The sequence below is a fragment of the Paroedura picta genome, chromosome 11, assembly GCF_049243985.1.
Source record: "Paroedura picta isolate Pp20150507F chromosome 11, Ppicta_v3.0, whole genome shotgun sequence".
Taxonomy (NCBI): domain Eukaryota; kingdom Metazoa; phylum Chordata; class Lepidosauria; order Squamata; family Gekkonidae; genus Paroedura; species Paroedura picta.
The window spans coordinates 31366507-31392486 of NC_135379.1; the positions used below are offsets into that span (position 1 = coordinate 31366507).

General features: G+C 44.0%; 1 protein-coding gene across 6 annotated transcripts in view; it reads right to left on the minus strand.

The window, feature by feature from the left end:
* Nucleotides 1–593: 593 nt before the first annotated feature.
* COLQ (collagen like tail subunit of asymmetric acetylcholinesterase) overlaps nucleotides 594–25980 on the minus strand; it is a 54766-nt gene continuing 29379 nt past the window's right edge. For 4 of the 6 annotated variants that reach the window (XM_077303279.1, XM_077303276.1, XM_077303281.1 and 1 more), the window contains 11 exons: nucleotides 19133–19195; nucleotides 17826–17852; nucleotides 15701–15745; nucleotides 14661–14696; nucleotides 13387–13467; nucleotides 9642–9738; nucleotides 8546–8685; nucleotides 8034–8153; nucleotides 6526–6649; nucleotides 5366–5468; nucleotides 594–2828 (listed from right to left, as the gene is read on the minus strand). In XM_077303279.1, coding sequence (XP_077159394.1) covers nucleotides 2759–2828; nucleotides 5366–5468; nucleotides 6526–6649; nucleotides 8034–8153; nucleotides 8546–8685; nucleotides 9642–9738; nucleotides 13387–13467; nucleotides 14661–14696; nucleotides 15701–15745; nucleotides 17826–17852; nucleotides 19133–19195 — 906 coding nt within the window. In that variant the 3' untranslated portion in view covers nucleotides 594–2758. The remainder of the gene's footprint in view (nucleotides 2829–5365; nucleotides 5469–6525; nucleotides 6650–8033; nucleotides 8154–8545; nucleotides 8686–9641; nucleotides 9739–13386; nucleotides 13468–14660; nucleotides 14697–15700; nucleotides 15746–17825; nucleotides 17853–19132; nucleotides 19196–25980) is intronic. The other 2 variants (XM_077303277.1, XM_077303278.1) reach the window with 2 other exon arrangements.

The following is a 25980-nucleotide window of genomic DNA, read 5'->3' on the forward strand; positions in this document are numbered from 1 at the left end:
GACAAGGAAGGAGGAGGAGGAGGAAGCCGGCCAAGCCCACCTTCCTCCATAAAGTCCCTTGCTCAGAATTTGCACAATACAAATCCCTTGTTTCTTAGCTCTATTAGAGAATACAGAAAACTGGACAGTGGACCTCTGGAGCCCATCTAGAGAAAAGTACATCAAGTCCTCCTGAATTAATAAGGCATTAAACACACAAGTTAAATGACATCTCACTGAGTTCAAGAGATGGGGGAGTGCCTGCCTAATGCTCTCTGGATTGTAACCTGTTTTCATTATGTTTTAAAAAATGTCTGTCTGTCTGTCTGCCCACCCGCCCGCCCGCCTGCTGTTTGTCTGTCTGTCTGCCTGCTGTCTGCCTGCCTGCCTGCCGTCTGTTTCTCTGTCTGTCTGTGCCTGCCTGCCTGCCTGCCTGCCTGTCTGTCTGTCTGTCTGTCTATCTATCTATTTTAGACTTTTATCACCCCATTCCCCAAAAGGGCATTGGCATTTGGGAGGAATTTACTGACTTTTCAAACTCTTTTCTACATTAGTGTCTTCATGGAGAAAGAAATCTGCACATCTCTCATATGGTAAAAACATGCATACATGAGTTGATTTTTAATTTTATCTTTATTGTAATGATGATATAACATCTTCCTTATTCAACTTCTATAGAAGTAATAGGAGATTTGACAGATGTTATACATATGATCATGCATTTCAAAACAAACACAACAGACCCTTAAAGATAAACCAAGAACAATGACCAATAGGAAAAGATTGACCTATCTTGCTTCTGCTAAATCTGCATCCACGTATCACCGTACCAGGTCTATCTAAATTTATTATGACCATTTGTAGCATTCTTCCAACATGAAAACTGCTCCTTTGTATTTGCTATAAAGGAAATCTATAATTGTTCTAAATGCTATCAAAGATAATGTAGCAATCTTTTAAATAAACCACGTATATACATATAAATTCTATAAGCATGTCGTTTGACCAACATGCATGGGGATGATGGCTGAATGATATGCTAATAGGAATACTGCTGTACAAGAAACCAGCACAACTGAGTAACTATTAGGTACATGGAAAAAGTTGATTTCTTGGCATCTAAGTGACAATACGAGATGATAATCAGACAGACTTCAGGTTTTCCACAACAGTCTCTAATGTAATTCTAAGAGTTTCATAATGCAACCCTCCAATTCTGTTGCAGAAATGCAAATTTCAGGCATATTAACACAAGGTGACATTATGAATTGTTTAGAACCTTGGTAGGAACATGGTGCAGAGACAATAAGGAGTAAAATTAATCAGCTCTCAAAAGATCTTGTTCCAAATAGAGTCAATTGCATTCAGGTCACTTCCTGGTAAAGGTTGAGAGTTCAACAGTCAGCCCTATGTTCCAATGCAGACTCGGATCTTTCCAGTTTGTTGATCCAGTTTGTCAACCTTGATAATATGCAAATATTACTCCTTTTTGAATGCTTTCATTTCAGAAATCTAAGCATTCTCAGGCACCCTAAAGCCTAACAAATTCATTGTGACAGAAGTTTTCTGAAGCCAGAAGCCACTTTGTCGGATATATGATTAAGGCAGATAAAAGTCTGTACAAAATCCACAATAAATGTGTTAGCCTTTGAGATGTCATTGTATTTGTTGTGACAGATTACAGAGCTAGCCATCTGGACTTTGTCTCTCTCTCTCTCTCTCTCTAGATATAAATTTATGTACACCTCTCATATTCTTCTATAGTATTAGCCTCTAAATCAGTGGTTCTCAACCTGGAGTTCGGGATCCCTTTGGGGGTCGAACAACCATTTCATAGGGGTTGCGGCAGGGCAGACAGCTTGGCTGGGGGGGTACCATACACACAACAGCCTTGCAGGGTAGATCGAGATTGAGCGTTCGTCTGTCTGGAGCATCAGAAAAGAGTGAAATCGGCATGGTGGGACAAGAGGCAAAGCTGAACTGAGAAACCTCGAAAAAAATTTTTTTATATGCAATCATGAACAATGGATCTTCATGCCATTGGTCTGTTTCAGTTTAATTTCTGTGAAAGAACCCTTGCATAATTCTATGGTTGGGGGTCACCACAACATGAGGAACTGTATTACAGGGTCGCGGCATTAGGAAGGTTGAGAACCAGTGCTCTAAATAAAGCTGATCAGCTCTGTTGCTTGGCTTTCCTTGTTTAAGCACATACCTACATTGCCCCATATCAGTGTTCACATTGGGGGAGGGGGCTTCTTCCAAACCTGAACATATAATTCAAGCAGCTAAAAAATATACAAAGTTCACATTGTTAGAAAAAAACACAAAGTAGTCCTTATAAACACTACAATCCGAGTATGCTTTGTGTTTATAGTGTCTTTTTTGTTGTTGTTAAACAAACACCAAAGAGCTTATTTTGATAACTAACAGTGCTAAATTGAGGTATTATTGTGTTCTTATGAAGTAACCATTTTGAAGTAAAAAGCAGTTTGGTTTTTCTCTTGTAAATGGCAGTTCCCTTCAGCAGCCGTGTGAAAACTTAAGTCTGAATGGAGAATGTTGTTTGACAGGTTTCTACTAAGACAGAATTCAGTGGTCCTATTTTCCTCCAGTGTGAGTCAATTGAAAATGCATCTCAAGCCACTGTCAACAGCATGTTCTGGGTTGTTTCATCGCAGAGATTGTTTTGTCTATTGCCTGGTATTGGTTGACGATAACATAGCACCTGCTGGACGCCTACAATGTGGGGAAATGCTTACCTATCTCTGCTCATGCTTCATGTAAAATATCGGCACTCTGTAGAGTCAATATAGCAATAAGAAGTGCAGCGTAATTTCCCATAAGACCTGAAAACAGAAGGTGACACGGCCAAGTTGTTAAGTGTGAAATATTTCACCAGTCCTTATACGACATTTTGTGTACTTTGCAAACAACCCTTCCTACTTACTTAGGAAGAATGGTAATTTACTAGACAATTTTAATAGCTTCTAACAGGAGATGGATTCTGACTATAATTTTCTGTATGAAAAGACATTGCTCCATGAACTGGATTCAGGGAATCCACATTTGCCATATCCAGCTGGCAACCGTATGGAACTTATTTCCCCAAGTACAACTGCAGGACTTGATTTGAATTGTGACCATAGTAGGTGGGGGCGGCTTCATTCTCCCCTCCACATTGTTTTCTTCATTCATAATGACTCCATAGGCTGTGGGAAATAGGAGTGGAGACATGCCTCCTATATTTTGCACCTTAGATACAGAAAAAGACCAAGTACACTGCACAGATATCCCAGGTAAAATGACAGTTCCAAATAAAACTGAATTCTAATAGGGTTGACGGGGAGATTGCAACTGGCTGGAGTCTGAGGAAGCAGTGGTATGGGGGGCTGTCAAGTGACAGCATTACGTCACATTGCTCTAAGAATTTCTGGTACCCAGCGATTTCCAGAGCGGTATGATCCTCCTTGGAGTTTTACACCATCACCCAATGGTGATACCCCCCTCCCTGTCAGACTGCTGGTGGGCAAAGGGAGCTGGGGGCAGGAACTTTCCCACCCCCCAGAATAGCAATAATTTAGAACCTAATTAAAAGCTTCTTGCACTCAATGAAAATCTTTGAAATAGTTCTATTTTCTGTATTTTTCTAAATAAATAAAGTGGTGCCCAAAACTGAACACACTACTCCAAGTGTGGCTGAACCAGAGCAGAGTTAAGTGGTACAATCACCTCCCTCGATCTGGACATGATACTCCGTTTGATACAGCCCAAAAATTTAGGACAAGGTACAAGGACATTTAACAGGACCTGAAAGGCAGGTATGGGATTTCTGAAGACTGTTTTTATTAATGGTTTATTGTATGTTTATGATTCTAATGAAAGCTAGATACAAATGTTGAAATCAACAAATACACCCCAGAAAATGAATTGTCCTTGTTGAAAACCTTGACCTAATTACCAGCCTTTCATTTTTGTCTGTTTGCTGGATTCCCAACATGAATTTATTCATTTTGTTCAGCGGTGGCAAAGCAGATGGTGCTGCAGAGGATAACAATTACATGGAGAGAACTATCACAGAATATGCTTTGCCAGAATGGACTCTTATGAATTTTTATTCCTGCCAATTAACACATTAGTCTTTCATAAGCTACAAGGGCCCTGCAGATAACTTCATTTGCAAATTAAATGTTTCCTGTAAGATGGTAATGATACCTGACAGCATGAGAGAAGTACAGTAAGTGCTGGTGAAATGCTGACCAGACAGCCATTTATACAAATGTATGCAAAGCAGACCATCTTTGAGATGTCTCAATTGAGGACCCTGCCAAACTAACAGAAGCACTATGGGTCTGGTTCAAATTAATATTTTTGCAGCTTACTTTGGAATACAGGGGATGGGGAATCAGTGCACTCTTAATGGGCAGGGGATGTTTGTGTATAGCACCCAAAACAGTAGGGCTCCCAGCTTGAGGTTGGGAAATAACTGGAGATTTTGGGGGTCAGGGTTTGGGGAGGAAAGGGACATCAGCAGGGTATAAAGCCATAGAGGCCACCATTCAGAGCAGCCATCTTGCCCAGGAAAACTGATTCTTGGTCCTCTGGAGATCAATCCCGAGATACTCCTAGGTCTGCTTGGAAATCTATTCTGGAGTTCCATGCATGTGGGCCAAATTCAGGCTGAGACCATGGAATGTAGGGAGAGGAACTGTAGACATTCCCATTTGCGCTGTTTTCCTGAACTGCAATTGCCTCAAGGAGTCACTATTTGTCTTGCTGGGGCTGTACATGGACCGATGGGCCACATGTCATATTCCCAGAAGAGGCAATTCCTCAGGGCCATGAGGGAAAGGTGCAGGGGGAAGGTCTAAGCTCCCTTTCCCTGTGTGCCATTGTCCCACTCTACATTGGGCCTCCGTGCATCTGGGATGTGCAGAACTCCAGAATACCTTTCTCAAGCCATCTCGAGGACATACCTAGAGAAAAGGCAACATATAATTAGGCCTAACACTGTCACTTAATGCAAGGGTGGGATGCCTCTGGTGGTCCTCCCTCTGCCAAATTTCCCCCTAATGCTTGAACTGAAGGGGGGGGACTCATCCCATAGTCAAAATGCCAAATAGCACACTGAGACAGTGTAACAAAAGGCACACCGGTACTTCCTTTGACAATGTCCTGCAAACCAAGCAAAGGATATGTGATCAGTCACTGAGGATGAACACATCACCACTCGCTAAATCCACTATGGTGAAATTAGAAGTGGGAAAGGAATAAAAAAATGTTCCCTTTTCCTTCCACTTACCACTCCAGGCATTTTGCACTTGTCAGAATGAGTAGCATTATTCTATGATTCAACAGTATTAAAAGGGATATAAATTGGCCATACCCAGGAAGATATGTTTTACATGTTAAATATCCAAAATCTTTCCCGTCGCAGTCTTCTACGCCTTCTTGTCGGTAGCCATCTCCACAGTAAGCATGACGACATTCTAATACGTAATAAAGAAAAGGGGGTGACTCAGTAAGCATTTGAATTTCATAGAAGACAGCATGGATTTTCCTCCAATCATGATTAATAGCAACAGTTCCGTACAGATTTCTGCATGACTTGCAATCAATTTATTCCAAAACTGAGGCAGCAATTCTATGTCTCATCCCTAAGGAGGCTTGCCAAGCCCCCTAAAGCTACATATGGAAGGAGCAGACTGTCAGTCTGAAACTCTGGCTTCTAATCAGCAATTCCAGTAGGTCATTGCTTCGAATGCCCATAAGCATTCATACAATCTCAATCGGGGCTTCTGGCTTTGGACCATGGTTGTCCTTAGTTTGATTACTTCCAAGTTAGTGTGGCTGCCTTAGAAAATGGTCCAGAAACATTAGTGGTTCCCAAATGAATCAGCCAGGCTGGGATTGGTCACAGGGACTATCACCTTGGAAGTTGTACACTGGTTACCCATCTGCTTCTGGGCATACGTTGAAGTGCTGGTTGTTGCCTTTAAGGCTTTAAATTGCTTGGGCCATGTTAAATAAAGGACCACCTCCTCCCATATTGTCCACCCTGAAAGTTAAGATCTGCCTTCCACACCCTGCTCTCTGCAATGTGTGGCACTTTGCCTCTGGACAGCTTTCCACCTCATGGTTCACCTGGTGCCTGCCTTTAAGGGCTGGACCGAAGCCATAGAGGTTTAACTAAACAATCTTATATTTAATTTTATTATGGGCTCTGTTTTATGCTGCTTTTATACCCTGGCATGTTTTTATTGACCTGTTTTTTTATCAGTTGATCATTTTTAGAGACTTGTTTTATTTTGTTTTAGTAGTGAGCTGCCTTAAGCATGTTCTGGAAAAAAGCATAACATTCTATAACTTTAAATAGATTATAAATAAATAATTCTGGGTGCCTGGGTGGAGCTAGGCACCATTGGACAAGTATTGCATAGGAATCTGCATTGGACCGTATCTCAGTAGAACAGAAAAACAGGCTGACCATTTACTTTTGGTTTTCTGTGAAAAATAAGAAAGTAGACCTGAATGGATCTAACATACTTATGCAGTCATCTGTCACAATGGTATTGCCATCATCACACTCTTCTCCATCTTGGACAATCCCATCTCCACAGGTACTGCCATCTTGAATAGGGTAGTCCACAGCATAGAAGTGTGTAAACTGCTGGAATAAACACACTACAGTCATTTGAACTGAACTGTTGCAATCTGTATTGTCCTGGGATGTAAACTATGGACATGTACAAGCACTGGTGGCAAGAATGAATGGTTGCATTTCAGACATCACAACATTGTTCATGATGGACGAACTTGGCTTGTATGCCACATTCACATGTTCCTTGTCTCTTTAACCTGAGCGTTAAATTTGACTGAAGGCTTTCCAATGTCAGAAGCCATAGATCAAACTCCAGTTTTGTTGGTATAGGCAATGTCTGGTGCACAAAGAAGAGAAGAAGATCCTGCAGGGAGTAGCAAGAAGACTGGTAAATAGGATAGTGAGGTCAGGACCTTCTCTCCTGTTAAGTGTCATCCTTTGTCTGTCTCCAGATTGCTACTCCTGCTTCTTCTCAGAAGCCACAGGTCCAATCTCTCCCTCACTCTCAGTTAGACATGTAGTCAGCTCCAGATATCATGGCAGCTGTGGGCTTATTATCCAGAAAGGTGGAATCACCAAGCAAGAGACTGGAAAACAACTTGCAAAGGACCTGACTGGAGCTGCATATCTGAAACTGAAGTTACCAACAAGTGACAATCCCAGATTGGTGGGATGCATGGATGCAGACGGGGCAGGAGATACCAATGACAGAAAGTCAGCTAGTGGGCATTTATTCTACTATGGATGATGAGTGTTCACCTGGAGCAGTAGGAAGCAAGAAAGTGTAGCTGTTTCCACAACTGAAGCTGAATATTTATCTGCAGCGGAAGCGTGCAGACAACTGAAATGGATACTGCAACTAATGCAAGACTTTGGGATAGAGGAACCCAAACCAGTGCAACTTTTTGAAGACAGTCAAGGGTGCATAAAGCTTGCGCTAACAAAGAAGGTCAACTCAAGAACTAAACACATCAATGTGCAGTATCACCTTGTAAGGAACATGAAGGAAAATGGGCTTGTTGAGCTGGACTACTGTCCTACAAATGAAATTATTGCAGATGCCTCTCCCTAGAGAAAAGTTTCAAAGTCTATATAAGAAAAAGAATCTTGTGGACTTTGTACACTAGACCTTGAGAAGGGGTGTTGGAATAGGATATGTCTGGTGTACAAAGAAGACCCTGCAGGGGGCAGCAAGAAGATTGTTAGATAGAATAGTGAGGTCAGGACCTTCACTCCTGTTAAGTGTCATTCTTTGTCTGCTATGGAGGATAGATTCTATGGCATTGTACCCCACTGAGATCCCTCCCCAAACTGTACCCCTCCTAAGCGCCACCCTCAAATACTCAGATATTTTTCAACTCAGAGCTGGCAACCCTAACAGGCTATTAGATTGCATATCACACTTCTTCACCCAGCCCCTTAACCCGTATTTGTAAACAAAAGATTTCTTTACCTGGATTGGAAGCCATCCAAAAGTATCCTTAAAATACAAAGATCTCTGATCTCTTCGAAATGCTAAGGCATTGTCAGTATGTAGCCTATCTAGTTCTTCCTGATTATTTACAACAAAAATCTGGAAAAGAAAAACAAAAGGATGTACCGGAATACTAGATTTTCATAGAATCTGTAGGAATTTTTCCTGGATCATCACCAGCAGGTAGATAACATCTTAGGAAGGAATGGCAAACAACCTCCAGCTGGGGTCTCCATATGTAAGTTATATGACTTCACGGCACTCCTCTACATACATAAGAGTTCTCAGCAGTATAACATGTTATGTCATGACCACGGTTGTGAAAACTCATGCATATTCAAGAACAATATTGTCAAACACAACTTGATCATTTCTAGTAACAAATAAATTGCACTTTCACAATTATAGCAGCGCACTTCAAGTAGACCAGAGCGGCAACTTAACCTTAGAGGATCCCTTTACACAGAGCAACTCCTAACAAACTCACTTACTGCAGGGACTTTTGAATAAGGCTGTCCAAATAGTGGTTCCTCATATGGTGGGATATTCACATTTTGCTGTGAGTTGCAGAGACATTTCCCTGGAGGTCCAGGAAGCCCTCTTTCACCTTTTGGCCCCATGGTGAGTTGCCCTAAAAAATATCGAATTGTCATACTAGGTCAACACTGAAACAGAAAAAGACATCCTGCAAAGAAAAAACAACAACACTTGAATCTCTACCAGTTAACTCAATGTGGAAATTAATATTAGGGTGCTGGGTTAGCACTTGTCTGAGTTCTGTAATCTTCTTAAGGGATGAATACGCATGGAACTTCAGTAGGGATCTGTGTACATGGCTGGCAAAGGCAACTCTTAGGGAATACCACTGGTTGTATTGGTTACAGCCACTGTTTGATCCATAACAGAGCAGGCAGTGAGGTGAAGGATGAATAATTGAATACATTATCTGGATATAATCCGGAGGATATGCAGAAGGATGGGGATATCTTCAAGTTTTTCACTTCTAGTACATTATGATAGAATGTACAATTATCCATTCTCACTAAGTCTGTCCATAGATTCATACCAACCATAACACCATCAAACATACCCTCTGTATGCTGACACTAAATTCCCTTCAGTGAGTGTTCCTGAAGAAAGGAGAAAATGTAACTCAGCCATTTTAATACTGAGAAACTGATAGTGCAGAGTCATGCAGATTTACTCCATGAAATCAAAGGGGTTAGACCATTGCACTGTGTATCCATCCACCACTCTATGATGCTTGGTAAGTTTGTGAGCAATATGCTTCAACTACACTGCAGAAAAATCAAGAGTTTCAGTTGAAAGCTTGATACTCCTCTGCTCGTAGCCTCATAGATATCTAGGGCAGAAAGTAATCTAGACGAGATTAGTATTGAGTACCGGTAAACAAGTGACCAAAATGGTACCTCCTATCTTCTGCTTTGAGCCCCCCCCCCCCCATTCCAGGGAAAGTACCAATGAGAAATTGGTTAGTTTTGCCTGTATAGACACTTCATGGATATGTGTCTCTTTTTTACTTAGCAATGCCATATGAATTGAGGAAAGGGAAAAGACCTCACTTACCTGATACCAATGTTCCTGGTGGCCCAGGTTGACCTGGAGGACCAGGCCTCCCAGGTCGACCTGCAGTTCCAGGAGGTCCCATATCTCCTTTCTGTCCCTGTTAATAAAAGTGGGTCTGTCTTAAAACGTTTGCACTCCCTTGATAACATAAACACAGCTTCAAGATGGAAATACATGCCACATAACATAATTTAGCTGTTCCGCCCTGGAAAAGATAATGCCTTCCTCTTCCTTTATACTAAAGTTCAACACTACAAAGCAGAGATTCAAATGAGTAGCTGTGTTGGTCTGAAGTAGCACAATAAAATCAGAGTCCAGCAGCACCTTTAAGACCAACAAAGATTTATTCAAGACGTGAGCTTTTGAGTGCAAGCACTCTTCCTCAGACTAAGAATTGACCATCATAACAGTAGGAATATATAAGCAAAAGTTAATCAAAGGTCTCTTGGGGGAGGGGGAAATGGGCAAAAATCACCCTCCCCCGCAACCACAGGAATTCTAGAAGGGATCCAAGCCCCCCTACATGACATCTTGGGGGATTTTTTTTTGTTGTTTTTTGTTTTTTGTTGTTTTTTTGCTGTATTGGCTGCAGCAGACTAAAACACCTCCTCCTCTAGAATTTTTATTCAAAATCCTTGTTTTATATACATTCACACATGCAGACTTAAGCAACTGAAACCCATATGATTAATCGACTAAGATGACTTTATTCAGCCTTGTTGAAAACACATGGAGATGTAACCTGAGAGATATAGAACACTTAATTTCTAAAGAAGGAAGAGGAAGGCTTTTGAGCTTTCCTAGAACTTGCCCATCCTCCATTGGGGTGTTCGGTTTCAACTGGCACATTGCTACTCCTATTGGAGTGCCATGCGCTGCTCTCCTGTACTGTCACACTGACTCACAGGTAGGTTTACACCTAAAATGATGCAGCCAACACGTTACTCCAAAATGACTTTCTTGTAATACCTGTGTAGATTGCATAAGAAACATGATGAGCAAAAGCTTGTTGGAAATCAAATGAAAACAAAGAACAGGCTGGTTTTTTAATGAGTAGAAAGGCGGCAGGAACATGCTGCTCAGGCCTGGAGCCTAATGCAGTTAGTTCAGGACAGGGGCTATGATTTACAGTACAAAGCCTGGCTGATTTCTTTGCCCATCTTTCCTACAGCAATTAAACCTGTGTTTATGAAGGCCATGTTCTGAATATTTACATAAATAACCACAGAGAAAATTCTCATCAGCCAAAAGCTTTCAGCTAGGACTCATCAGTTTTCTGCTAGGGTTGCTCAAAATTGTCCTGTTCTTTTGGGTTGGTCTTAATAAAAGTTGCTTGGTGTCTGGGAGCTGCCTTAGTGTGATTTCATGGCACTGCTTGCAAGGCCCCTGAGTCTGAAGGAGGCAATGAGTTAATCAAGATGCTTCTCAAAATGGAAGTGGAAATAACACCTTCTCAATTTAGCTGCCACAGCAGGCATCTCAGCTGGCTCTGAAGCCAGGAAATGTCTGAGTAGGTGAGAAGAGTCCTCTCTTCTTCAACCAATAGCTATTTAAACACAGGTCAGATCCCTGCCTGCCCCAGCCCTAGTCACAGCCTGTCTCTTTCAAAACAGCACTAAAGACTATGAGAATTAGCTGCATATGGCAAAAAAAAACCCCTAAGAGAAAACATTATGGTGCTCAATCATACACTCAATAGCAAGTCATCCACAGTGGCCGCTGGACAGCACCAAAGGTGAGCCGACAGCCGAGTGGCAGAGCAGCCCCCGAGGCAGCAGCCGGGGAGGAGGACGAGGAGGAGCTGCGGCCCAGTACTGACTGATCTACGGACCGGGACCGGTCCTTGGACCGGGGGTTGGAGACCACTGACTTAGGTGACCAGATTGTCCCACTTTTGGAGGGACATCTGGGGGCACCTGGCAAACTGTATTTATATTGAAATTAAAAAATATATATATTACAATACTATTTTTGTGTTCTGTGCATTCTATGAAACTTTTTGTTGCTCCATATAGACCAAATTTTTAATCAAGACCCCCCCCGGTCAATGGTGTCCCGCTGTACCAATGTTAAACTCTGGTCACCTTAACTTATTCCGAAGCTGTGACAGGCATATAGGAAGATATCTGAGTGTTTCTAGGTAAAGACTAAAGTTCTAATTCACAGGTACATAACCCATAACTCTTACCCATGCTGCACAGTATTCTGTAACTTGAAAAGCTGAATTCTAAGAGATAATGCTAGATGGGTGGTTTCACACAGGTTTAAAGCAATCCCTTGCTTCCATTGATTTGCACTGAAAATCTAAAACCTACATGGGACAGCGAATGCTTCTCTTCTGCTCCCTCTTCTGCATTAATAATGACCAAGCTATTCACATAAAAAGTGGCAAAGAAACTCATATAAAGAAGTGGTAAACCACTTAATTTCAGTTGGGAAGCAGCAGCGGCCTTTGTGCATAATGGTACATTGGACTCGGTGAACCCCTGGTTTGATACCGTAGACTTCACTTATGTTCTTATGTTCCCAAAAGACAATTTCAATCAGACATGTGAGAATTAAGTCTATGGGATCAGGTTACTCTTCACTGGGACAAATACTTTCCAGTGCTGGAAAGTCAAGCCCTTTCATAATTGAAATAGAATTAAAAACACTCTGCAGTTCTGAGCTGTCTCAAACCACCAGGGAAACAGGTTGCTTGATATATCTATTTTTGGTTTGCATACATGTTCTTCCCCATATTACGCAGGAGGAAGAAAGCCTGTATAAATGTGGGATATCAGAAGGTACCTATGAGATACCTTCCCAATGTACATAAGTTAGTGCTTCCTGAGTTAACAATGATATTGCAAAGTTAAACATCTTACATCTTTCTTTATAGATGATCTTGACCTTCTCCCTCTGCAGTTACTAGAAACAAGAATGGTGTGTGGTATCAAGAATTCAGTGCAGTATTCTGGGCAAAATCATCCATCACCTTCTTGCTGTATGGCTCAACATGTTACTTTGACCCACCAAACCAAAACATGACTTCTGAGGTATCTTTTGATGTTTTAGAATGGCCTCGTTTATTTTTTCATGTACCCTATTCTCACTCAATAAATGACTCATTGGTAGATATCCTTCATTTGTTACAAATACCTCATGACTGAGATGGGAATAAAAGGAGCACACACCTTTTTGCAGTGGTAAGAATATTAATTATTTTGATTTGATTTGATTTGATTTGATTTGATTTGATTTGATTTGATTTGATTTGATTTGATTTGATTTGATTTGATTTGATTTGATTTGATTTGTATGACCACCGCTCTCGGAAGCCGGCTCACGGCGGTTCACAATGTTTAAAATTCCCCATTAAAACCCATAAACAATGGCTCAGTCACAATGATGGTGATTAAAAAAAAATATTCCCATATAGGCCCACTGGATGGACAGAAGGGAGCAGATGGATAATTGGGCATAGGGTGGAACCAGGCCTGTCTGGGTAACCAGGCCAGTCTAATACTGGCCTCCCCACCCCCCACCCCAGAGGGCATATATTCCCATGGATCCTTCATTTTGTTCCTTTTCATAACATCTAATGCAACTTGGTCCATATTTTTCTATTCAGAAAGCAAATGTTATATATTGCATATATAACATATTGCATATATTGCATATATATATATATGCAAGATCAAGACACACAGCACAACTATGAACATGATAGGAAAGAACTGAAAAGACACAACAAGATTCCTACTTGTTTGCCTCGTTTCCCTGGTCTTCCAGTAGGTCCTCTGTGTCCCGATAAACCAGGCTCACCCTTTGGACCCATCTCTCCCTTCACAGGATTAAGGAGGAAGAAAAGGTTTGGTACAGAGATATATACTTGTTACGTAGTTTGTCTTATTTACAACACAGCAATGGCTTACAGGCAAAAGAGTGATTATTCTAAATTGGAATTCATAACTGTATCTTGGGCCCTGTTGAAAAGTACTGCTGACAGATGGATTACTATCAGTGCAGTATGACTCCCATCCCGCTCTCACTGTAACCCCCAAATGCCCCCTGACATGCTATTCCTGATAGGACATCAACATATATAATTGGGAGTGGGGGAAAAAGGTTATTCAGGGATCGCTCTAGCCCTCTTGCTGACTCGTTGGAGGTATGCCTGTGTCAGGAAAAATATTAGTAAATTGATTCAGGGATGCAAATTCGCCCCTTGCCACCCCCAATTCATGATTCCTGGGATGTACGGGATTCCCAGGCACAGCACGAAGAGGAAATTAGAAGTCTGCAGTTGGAGGAGGAAACTGGTGAAAATGTTTCCCTTTTATTATCCACAGTAATAGTAGATGGGACCCTAACTAATAACTAACATTCCTCTGAAATATTAAGAAATAAGAAGAAAAATTCAGTCCCGCAAATGAATTTGTAAACCCATTGAAATTAAACAGGCACTGTATTAGAGCCCATACATTTATCTGAGTTGACCTATGTAGCATTATATATCATAAGATGGTATTCCTAGATCCCATACTCTTAGATATATGAGAAGACAATACACATGGAATATTTTGCATTATTACTGATTATATACTGAAAATATTGGAAAGGTGGCCCTCATAAATTCAGCAGACTTGGTTGACTTGGTTCAAAATGCATTATACTGAAATCTGTACAAGACCAAAACTGTCTTCAGACATTTGTCCACACATTCACTGAATACCTATTTAGAGCAACTTTGCTATTTAGAGCTATTTAGAGCAGACCTGCCCCTGATATCTAGGAGTTCAGCCAAATGTGAAGCAAGCCTTTACACATGTACAAGGGTTTAGGCTTCCTCATGTAATCAGGAAAAAAACAGTGAATGCACAGATGAACATCTGAAGAGAGCTATGGATCCACAAGTAAAGTAACTGTGAAGGTACAGAAATCTCAGTATAAAACACATTAACTATGTCAAAAATTCTAAATCCATCAATGTCAATTCAGTGAGGTGTCTGAGAGTTTCCCACATCATATACCTACCTTCTGTCCCAGCATTCCTGGGAAACCTACGTATCCCTGCAAGGAAAAATGGAGGAGGGAGAACATGAAATACTCTTTAATTAATAGGCCTGGGTTTGTCTGGGCATGGTACAAAAGAAAAAACGCTGTTTCATTTATGCTGTCATTAAGAAAATATAATTATCTGAAAATTATCAGATTACACATATCTCTGGGCAATTCTGCTGCAAGGACCAGGGATGAACTGAGTTGCCAGTACATTGGCCTCCCTTTGTCATCAGCCCCCTGTGGCACAAGAATACAGTCTGAGAATGGGGTTGGGGGGGAGGGGGATAATTTATATACCGCCAAAGGGGGTTGACGTTTATAATTTTATGGTTTCATGGGGTTTTGTGTGGGTTATTAAAAATATTGTCACCCTTCCCAAGCCACTTGTTGCAGTGGGGGGATATAAAATTATTATATCCCCCTCAGAAGGGCAAAAAGCGGGATGATTGGATTAACAGCTCCATTTGAAATCTGATCCCTATCTAATTCTGGTGATGTTTCAGTGAACTTCACAGATATTAGGAACAGAATCTCAGCTGTGAAAAATGATCCTTCTGCCCTTTCCTATCCATCTAAATTGCCACACACACATGCATTTTGCCCCCGGGTTCCACAGACACAACGGAGGGAATGGGAAGGAGCAGAAAAAGCAAGACCTCCATCATTTTCATCAACAACCCTGTAGAGTGGGTTCATTTGATCAAAAAAGTACATTGGGGGTGGGAATTCATGTTCATCCCTAGTCACAAACATCAGTTTAAATTAGTTTTAAATCCTGACACGCCTGGTGCAGACTAGAATAATTTAAAAGCAGCAAGACAGCATTTAAAAATTAGAAAAACCATGAGAAATAACATAATAATAAACAAATCAGATATAAATTAGAGAATGGTTTTATAACCGCATTTTCAACATTTGGGTACCTATGTCAACTGTGTTATATATAGTTTAAAAACTATGTATACTCAACAAATATGGATAAGACTATGACAAATTCACAGAAGTCATTTTACCTTGTCACCTTTGCTGCCTTTGTCACCCTTCTCTCCATGAGCCCCCTGTAGAAAGCCATACCAGAGATTAAGATGCTTTACTATGTAAAGTATGCTTTACTACTTGAAAGGATCTCTTAAAAAAAAAGATTGGCAAAAAAAACTTGTTCCTCCCACAAGTACTAAAAAGAGTCTTGCTATATCACAAGTGATTTAAGAAAATGACTTTCAAGTCAAATGTCCTTCTCTGATGCTCTGATGCACCAGTTGATTATCAGTCCTCAAAATCAAGCCACTTCCTCAGCTAAGGTGGTCACACCATCATCAGTATGTTTTGTGTTTGCTTCTTTGTATGCTAAGGTAAAGGTAAAGGTATCCCCTGTGCAAGCACCGGGTCATGTCTGACCCTTGGGGTGACGCCCTCCAGCGTTTTCATGGCAGACTCAATACGGGGTGGTTTGCCAGTGCCTTCCCCAGTCATTACCGTTTACCCCCCAGCAAGCTGGGTACTCATTTTACCGACCTCGGAAGGATGGAAGGCTGAGTCAACCTTGAGCCGGCTGCTGGGATCGAACTCCCAACCTCATGGGCAGACAGCTTCTGACAGCATGCCGCTGCCTTACCACTCTGCGCCACTAGAGGCTCTTCTTTGTATGCTAACAGCTGTTAAAAGAAGAAAAATGTTGCTGGGGAAAACTAGGGAATTATCTGCACTCACAGTTTAATTTCAATTCTTTCTCTCTAATCCACATCCTGATTGCATCTGTTCCTGCACTCTGCTTATCATCTACTTCTGAAATGGCACGAGAGGCTTTTGGAAGTTTAAAATAAACAAAATATTTTATTTAACTTGGAGGGGGAAAAGTCAGGTGGAATCAGGGGTAGGATGTATGAGGTGAACTGAAACAAGGTAACTTTATAATCACATAAAATTCAAAAGTGTTTCTGCTCTCCAACAAGGTATTTCTTTTCTTTAACACATAAGCATAGGTTTCTGGGTCCCACTGACACTTCAAGCTGAGAAGGCAGGAATATGAAACCCAATTCCCCCCAAATCCTTCTTCATATATTGTTTTTTGTTTTTGTTTTTGTTTTGGCTCAGTGAGGAATAGGCCCAGGGATGATTCCTCCTTCAAGAGATATCTCCCCTTTCACTGGGCATTGATTACTTCTCTTAACTAGAAGCAGTTTCTTTTTTCAGCTTGAATGGGGATCCTCGTTGACCAATTCACTACTTCTGCCACTTTTCCAGTCCACAGTCAGTGCTTAACTCTATCTTCAACTGTCATTTCCCAACTGTCATTTCTTAACAGATGCTCTCCACTGAATTCCATTTAAACAGTGAACTGTCCCTAAACAACTTGACCAAGTTTCCCAAAAGAGTGACATTTATGTTGTTCCCACCCAGGGACTTGGCCATAATTCTTCCTTGTATGTCATCTAAATCTTAGAATTTTGATTGCCATTTTCATTCCATTTTTTCTTTCCATTCTAGAATGTCCAAATTCTGTCATGGAAGGCATCTATAAAACCGTACCTTTGTGGACTGTTTGCTGCTAATGCTTTGAAAGCAGTATGTCAGTTTAGCAAAAGCTATATGTTTAGCCATTGTTGTAATATATGCATAATTGATATAACAGTAAAACCCTGAGGGTGAGATCAGGTACAACAGCAGTGGTCAGCAGAGCTGCATGGAGTTTAAAAGAACTCCAGTTTCTTTGTTCCTTCAGGCAGTGTCAAGGATGAACTTGCATTTAGGCAGCACAAAGGGACCTTAACAGGTGATGGAGGGGGGGGGCTCATTTATATCTCCTGTATCTCCATACAGTATACCCCCCAACAGATCATTCATAATGCAAGTGTGGGGAACCTACTGGGCATGTGGAGACTTGTCTGGGAGTAGGTGTCATTATGCAAATATTTTTGCAATATCCTTTGTGTTGACTGTGCACACACACTGTGAACTTAAGTGGGCAGGAGAATGCAGAACACAAGCTTATGTTCTACACACATAGTGCTTAACAAGGACAATGTACTGGGTCTTGACATACATGAAACATTTGAATCTCACATCTTTTGTCCAAAGAACATCGGTTTCAATGCTTTTCAGTAACAAGCTAAATGTTTTTTTCTTTGCATCACTGACCTTTTCTCCTCTACTTCCAGGGTGCCCCTAGAAAAAAAAGATACAGATCTTAATGTTTGCTATTGGTAAAATTATCTTACCATCTGGACAAAAATGCCATCCATTATTAGTCGCATCAACACTCTCATATGTAGCTTTCGAAAGAACTTGCAAATAAAAATGGCACAAAGTTACAACATACCTCAGCCAGTAAATCAGTATGAAACAGAAATGTTAAAATCAGGCACATTAAGCATGTTAGCCAGGTTTGAAATTGCCTTAGTTAGTTTTTTTTAAAGAAGGGAATATGACAACTAGTATGGAAATCGTTATGAAAAAATCTTCCTAAGCCTTTGTACTCTGCTGATTTTCTTTACCCATCAAAAATAAGCTGCTCTAACATTTGTTTCAGTTAGACTTCCAATTAAATCCAGTTCCTATACAACAAACAATTCTTATGAATTTGTAATGCTCCACCTTGGGGGGGGGGGGGGAAACACCATTAAAAAATAGCACACCATGGAGAAAGGTTGTAGGCTAAACAACTGCATGCTGTGCTAGTTTCTCACTTAGAAGGGAATATTAACATGTTTTAAGAAATGTCAGCACCAAAAGTGATCTGTACAAGAGCACAGAGATGACCTCTGTCTCATCACAGCAAGGTTACATGCTGTCCATTACGTGGGTCTGGCAGCTGTATAGCATCAAGGTGGCCCTTATCTTTCCGTTCCAGTCCACAAGATATAGACAAGGCCAGAAGCATGTGTGTGTTGGGTGTATGTGTGTGTGTCTATGCGTATGGCAAGAGCAAAAATACTCTCAACTCATGGTTTTTCTCCTGTTTATTTTTGCCCTGAATGGTATCATATTCTGGTCTATTTATGAGTTGATTTGACTCCCCATGTAGGGAGAAAAGAGGGAGAATAACACTGCAATCCAAACAGAGTTGCACTCTTCTAAGCCTAGTGAAACCTGCGAATTTAGAAGGATGTAACTTTTCTTAGGATTGTTTATCACTGACCTAACTTCGAGAGCAGTTCTAAGGAGGTCTGCTCAGAGGGAAGTCTCATTCTATTTCATGAGGCTTCTAGCCACCATGCATTTTTAGGATTAAAACAGGAATTCTTTCATACTAGATTGAAAGAAGGGACCTGAAGATCAAATCCCAAAAGAACTAGCAGATCACTAAGCCCTTTCTGCCCTCTCACAATAGCTATGGAAAAAGAAAAGTCTATTAGCTGTTTCCTTCCTCTGTTGTTCAAAACAAGACAGCTGTAAGCAGTTAGGAGAAGCCAGTGTGGAGTAACACAGCAGTCAGATCAACCAACCTTGGAGCCCATTGGTCCTCTTGTACCTGGCAAGCCCATCAAACCTAAATCTCCCTTTTCACCCTAAAGGGGTCAATAAAAAGTGTTATTCATGATGGCTGTGGCAAGCTGTCAATAACTGACTGATGCCATCGGTTTGACACCAGAGGGGTTAACCATGCAACACTTCTGCAGTTCTGGACACAGCAACAGAGTGGGGAGGTATGAGACAAGCAAGTTACTGAGCCCAAATTGTGATGGCCATCTCTTGACACTTATCTCTTCCTGAGCAACAAATGGCCCTTACCAGCAAATGCTCTGGACTGGCTCAAGCTCTGTTGCCAAATCGGATGGACAGACTCTTTATTACAGCCATAGACCAGCAGAAGATGATATGATACATCAATTAAAACCAGAATTTAAAACATCCTAAAATACAGTAATACAAAATAAAACATGCAGTAAGCATGTATACAAACACAGCTCTCTAGTTCACTTGGCACAGACCATTCTATTGCGAATTTTTATCACTGCTGCACAGAACCTGGCAACACTATAGGTCACAACCTATAGTGTTGCCAGATTCTGTGCAGCAGCGATGAAAATTATTTATATCTGTAAGCAGCAAAGACATGTAAACTTGTCCTGGAAATCTACCTAACAGTGGTAGAATTAGACTAGTTCGGATGTCGTTATAGTATTGACAGTGAAGGAGAGTATGTTCCATGGTTTCTATATGTCCAGAACCACAGGGGTATTTTCTTTCGAGATAGGGTATTTTTCTATATCTTCCTTCTAATACAGCAGAAGGGAGGATGTTACATCATGCTAAAGTGAAGGCTATCCTATGACTAAGTACTTCAAGTCTGGCTAGGTATGTCATTGTCCTAGGTAGGGAAGGACAAATATGTACTGGGTTTGTTAACAATGAAGGACGGGTTATTAGCTAGATCTTGCTGGCATTCTATATTAGTTATCTGTCTCTGCCACATAGTCCCCATGGGCTACCAGAAGTCTGAAAAACCACCCCAAGTATTTGAAATAGCAAACCTGTTCAATTCTATAGCCATCAATGATCCAGGAATTAGGTCTTTGGAAAATGACATAATTTTGGTTTTCTGATAATTAAGTTCTAAGTGGTCCTTTTTACAGTATAATAATCATTCTCAAGTCTAATAGGTGTTTTTGATAGAATTACTGCATCATCTGCATAAAGCAGGATTGAAAGGTGTCTTCCAGCAAGTTTCGGCGGGTGAAAATTCATATTACAAAGATAATATGAATATAATTATCAAAGATAATATGAATATCATCAATCTAGAAATTAAAAGGAAGTGGGGCCAATATGCATCCTTGTTTTACAGCTTTTTGGCTTTTAACAGCTCTGGAAAGAAGGCCTTGGGGGTTGCATTGCACTTTAAGAAAAGTTTCCTTGTGCGGTGTACGTATTAAATAAAGAAGATGGCGATCAAGTAAGGAATTTTCCATTTTCCCACAGAATTTGGTTTGGGAAATAAAATCAAAAGCAGCTTTAAAGTCTATAAAAGCAGCACAAAGGGGAGATACCTGTTGCCAAATCTATTTTGTTCTCTTGCTCTGAATCTTGTAAGTAGATAATGGTGGTTCTGTTGCTGTCAGGATTGTAGAATCTCTGTCATAAATTAGCTTGAGTTCCTCCATGTCAGTTATATTGCTTGATTGGACCTGGCGCCTGCTAGCCCAGGCCTTGTAGTTTGCTAGCTATAAAAATGAATAGTGTTGTTATGCTAACCTTATCTTGTTGTGGGCTCACGGGGTTGTTGTCACCTCCTCAAGGCTGTGAGAGTGAAATCCTGTTTATGTTACACATATGTCTTTTCTCTTCTGCCCCCTCCCTTGGGAACTGTCAAGTTTTGGGCGGGAGAAATGTATTGATAAGCTGAGACAAATCTGGCCTCTGGTCAGATTTGACTTCTCAGTCGCTTACGTGTAGTGCTAATCAATAAACTCTTTTATATTAAGAAGTTTGTTGTGAGTTTCCTGTACGTTTGACATTAAGTCAAATCTCACAACTCCTTTCACCTGCCAACATGCAGGGCGAAGGACATACTTTCACAGAGCAAGGTGAGGGCCTGGATTGGGACCTCTCCCAGGGCGACGGTGCCAGTGTGGGGCCGTACAGCTCGGGCATGCTCAGGGCCGTGTCAGGAGCAACTCCTGGGCCCGAGGACTTTTTGGAACGGCATGTCACCGAACGCAGGCGATTGTCGAAGTATGACCGGCCAACTGGGGACGAGCAGTGGCCGGATCATCTTGGAATGCCTAGTTACGGGCTGGAGCCCGTCGGTGAGACACAGGACCTGCAGTACAAGTTAGACAGGGTGACCAACAGGCTGCAGGACCTCTCGGGTCGGTTGGACCCGGAGGAGCAGCGCCGAACACAACGCCTTCTGAGGGAGGTGCTCGGTGGAGGTGCGCACGACACCAGCGGACGGAGGTCGGGTGGTCTGCTCAACCTGCGGGAACGTGAGATGACCATGATGCAAGCAGCTGCGGAGGCCGAGGCGATGGCCCAAGAGAGAGCGCAGAGGGAGATCGAGGCCGAGGCGGCGGCCCGGGCGAGAGCACAAAGGGAGAACGCGGACGAGGAACGCGAGGGTGCCGGAGGCGACGGAGACGGAGAAGGAGCCGGAGCTGACGGCGCAGGAGGAGAGGACGGAGCAGCGGCAGCGGCGGCGAACGTGGCGGGGGCCGAAGCAGCGGCAGCGGCGGCAGCGCGAGAGGCGGCGGCGGCCGCGCGAGCGGCGGAGGCAGCAAGAGTGGCAGCGGATGCGAGAGCGGCGGCTGGAATGGGGCGAGGTGGCGGCCGTGGGGGAAGGATCCCGGCCCCGGCGGATTGGGGCCAGGGGCGCTTGCCTCCCCACCTCAGGGGAGTGGAAAGGCGGAACGCCTACAAATTCAAGGCAAAGTTTTCGGGGGACCCCGCAGCTTTCCCTATGTTCCTGGTGCATCTCCAGGCTTACATGATGGACATGGGGTTCACTTTTCATGATGACGCCGAGCGCGTGCGTTTTGTGGGAGAAGCCCTGGAGGGCAAGGCTGCAAAGTGGTTCCTGGACTTGTACCGTTACAACCCACGAGCCAGCCGCAACTACAATCACTTCCTGCGTTCCATGCGCCAGATGTACGTGGAACCATTTGAGAGGGAAACTGCGGAGAAGAAACTCAGAGCCCACCGACAAGGGAAATTGTCGGTGGTGGAGTATGCCAGAGAATTTAAGGAGCTATCCTCCTCGGTGCCAGACTGGACCAAGCCCCAACGCGTGCTCGCGTTCGTGGGGGGCCTCTCGCCAGACCTGGCCAACAAATGCCTCCTTTTGGACGACCCGCTTACAGTCGACGGATGGGTCCAACTGGCTGGGGAGATGGAGAATCGCCTGGAGAGGGCCGCAATGGTCCAGGTGCTTGCAGGAAAGGCTGGAGCGAAAACCTCCACCCCGGTAAAAGCCAAGCCGAAAACGAAGTTGGAGCCGACGGAACGCACTCGCCGCATGGAAAAGGGGCTGTGTTTGGGTTGTGGCCAAGCTGGTCACTTCCTTGCACAATGCCCATCGAAAGCGGTGACCGTGGTGAAAACTACTAGCAGCCCCCCGTCTAAAGCCCAGCCTGCCAAGAAAGCCACCCCGAAGAAAAGCGCCAAGTCTCTACTGGTGCCGGTGGGCGCCGTGACGGCAGTGGACGACTCCGAGGAAGGCAGCGGCCAGGAGGACGAGGATCAAGCAGAGGAGCTGTCGGGAAACGAAGACGGTCTGCTGTAAAGGCGCCCCGCCAGCAGGCCGCTAAAAGGGGCAAGAGCGCGGTGAGTGATTCCCCCTTGCTACTCCTACCGGCCACCCTCTCCAATCCCAAATCCGGGAAAACGGTGGGAATCCGTTGCATTGTAGATTCGGGGTGCACCCAATCCTTAGTGAGCCCAGCGCTGGCCGAGACTCTGGGGGTGGGTAAGGTACCGTTGGGGGAGCCTTTGCCGGTCACCCAACTAGATGGGAAGTGCGCTCCTGGAGGGGAAGCCACAGTGAAGACGCGTCCCATGGACTTGGACATAAAAAAACATTGGGAGCAGATCCAGCCCTTGGTAGCGCCCCACTCCGCTTTTCCATGCGTGTTGAGACTGGACTGGCTGAGGGACCATGACCCCACGGTGAAGTGGAAAGAAGGGACTGTGGAGTTCACCTCCCCTGAGTGCAAGCAACATGCTCGGCCGCAGCCTCTCCCGGGCAAAGGGGTAGTGGCAGCGTTGGGGCCCGTAGGGGCGGGGGCTCTCCCTCCGGAGTACCGGGGGTTTGCGGACGTGTTTGCAGAGGCTGAGTGCAACCAACTTCCTCCGCACCGTAAGACTGACTGTGCCATTGAGTTAAAGAAAGGGGAGCCCCTCCCCAAAGCCAAACTCTATTCCATGAGTCCGAGGGAAATGGCCGAACTCAGGGAGTTCTTGGATAAAAACCTGGCACGGGGCTTCATCAGACCGGCCACCTCGCCTTTGGCGGCCCCGGTTCTTTTCGTGAAAAAGAAAGACGGTTCGCTGCGCCTTTGCACGGACTACCGGGGTCTGAATGCTGTCTCTACTTGCAACGCCTACCCGCTGCCTTTGATAAAGGACTTACTGGGTCATTTGGGGAAGGCGCGGGTTTTCACGAAACTTGACCTAAGGGAGGCCTATTACCGGGTCCGGATAAAAAAAGGACATGAGTATCTGACTGCTTTTAATACCCCCCTGGGACAATTTGAGTATACTGTAATGCCGTTCGGCCTCGCCGGCGCTCCGGGCGTGTTCATGAATGTGATCAATGAAATTATGCACGATTTATTGTATCAGGAGGTGTTGGTGTACATTGATGATATTTTGGTGTATTCTGAAAATGTTGAGAGTCATGCAAAATTGGTCTGTGAGGTGCTCCGCCGTCTGCGGAAGCACCAATTGTTCGCCAAACTGTCAAAATGTGAGTTCCACCGGGAGGCGGTAGAGTTTCTGGGTTTCAGAGTTTCCCAGGCAGGAATTGAAATGGACCCGGGCAAAGTGCGGGATCTGTTAGCTTGGGAACCTCCCCGCACTAGGAGGCAATTGCAAAGTTTCTTGGGGTTCGCCAACTTCTACAGAACGTTCATCCCCAGTTTCGCCAAGGTAGCGCTGCCTCTTACTGACCTGCTAAAAACTAAACAGGGGGGAAAAACAGCAAGTCGCCCGGGTGCGCCGCTCCAGTGGACCCCCCAATGTCAGGGCACATTCGAGAGGCTAAAACTGCTGTTTACCTCTGAACCGGTGCTGGCCCATGCCGACCCTACTAAGCAATTCACGGTGCAAGTAGATTCTTCGGATGTGGCAATGGGGGCCGTGATCCTACAAGAGGGGGAGGATGGGAAGTTATACCCGCTGGCCTATTTGTCAAAGAAATTCTCTGGGGCCGAAAGAAACTGGGCCATTTGGGAAAAAGAGGCGGCTGCGGTGAAATTAGCTTTATCCACCTGGAGGCATTGGTTGGAAGGGTCCGCAGTCCCCTTTGTAGTCTGGACTGACCATAAAAACCTCCAGGCGCTCAAGCAGCCCCGCTCGCTCTCAGCGAAGCAGATGAGGTGGGCGGAGTTTTTCGCTCGTTTCAACTTCTCCCTCAAGCATCTGCCGGGCAAAATGAACTTTTTGGCGGATGCCCTGTCGCGCCTGCCCCAGTACAACAGCAAACGTGACCCATTGGTGGACACAGTGTTTACCCCCGCCCAACTGGGAATGGCCGCGGTGACGCGCAGCCAAACAAAGTCTGGAATGTCCATCCCAGGGGGTTGGGTCCAGAAGGGGGTGGCACAGGACTCTGAATTCCACTCCCTCCGCCCAGATCTTACTGAGAAAGGGGGGTTATTTTTCAAAGGCGAGCGGCTTTTTGTCCCAGCTGCGGCGCGCGGGGACGTTTTAAAACTCTGTCACGATGCAAAGACCGCTGGACATTTTGGGTTTGTGAAAACCCTGCACCTGATCAGGAGACATTACTGGTGGCCAACCCTGCGCAAGGATGGGGAACAATACGTACAGGGGTGCCCCATTTGCATCGCTTCCAAACCGGCGGGGGGAAAGAAGAAGGGATTATTGCAGCCCCAGCCCACCCCCTCCCGCCCATGGACTGATATCACCATGGACTTTATTACGGACCTGCCTCCCAGCCAGGGGAAAACCGTCATTTGGGTGGTAGTTGACGCCTTTTCCAAGCAGGCTCACTTCATTCCTTGTGCGAGCCTGCCTTCAGCAGCCAAATTGGCTTCCTTATTCGTAAACCACATAATACGTCTACATGGGATCCCGGGGCGTGTCCTGACGGATCGGGGCCCCCAGTTCGTTGCCAAGTTCTGGCGGGAGCTTTTGAGGCTGCTGGGCGTGGAGCAAGCCCTCACCTCGGGCTATCACCCGGAGTCGAATGGCCAGACCGAAAGGGTTAATCAGATCCTGGAACAATATTTACGCTGTTTTATCAACCATCAGCAGGATGATTGGGTTGCACTCCTGCCACTCGCTGAATTTGCCTATAATAATGGGGCCCATGCCTCGACGGGTGTGTCTCCCTTTAAGGTTGTGTACGGTACTGACTTAGTTGCTGCACCCACCTGGGAGCTTGCTTCCTCCGAAAGTCCTGAGGTCAGTAAATGGGCAGAGACTATTAGTGCAGGATGGCCAGTAATCGTTGCTAGCCTCAAAGAGGCGAAACAGGCCTATAAGACCCAGGCAGATAAGAAACGGGCACCTGCGCCCGTATGGAAAATAGGAGACCTGGCCTATTTGTCCACAAAGAACCTGCGGTGCCAACAGAAGTCAAAGAAACTTGGGCCAAAGTACGTGGGGCCATTCA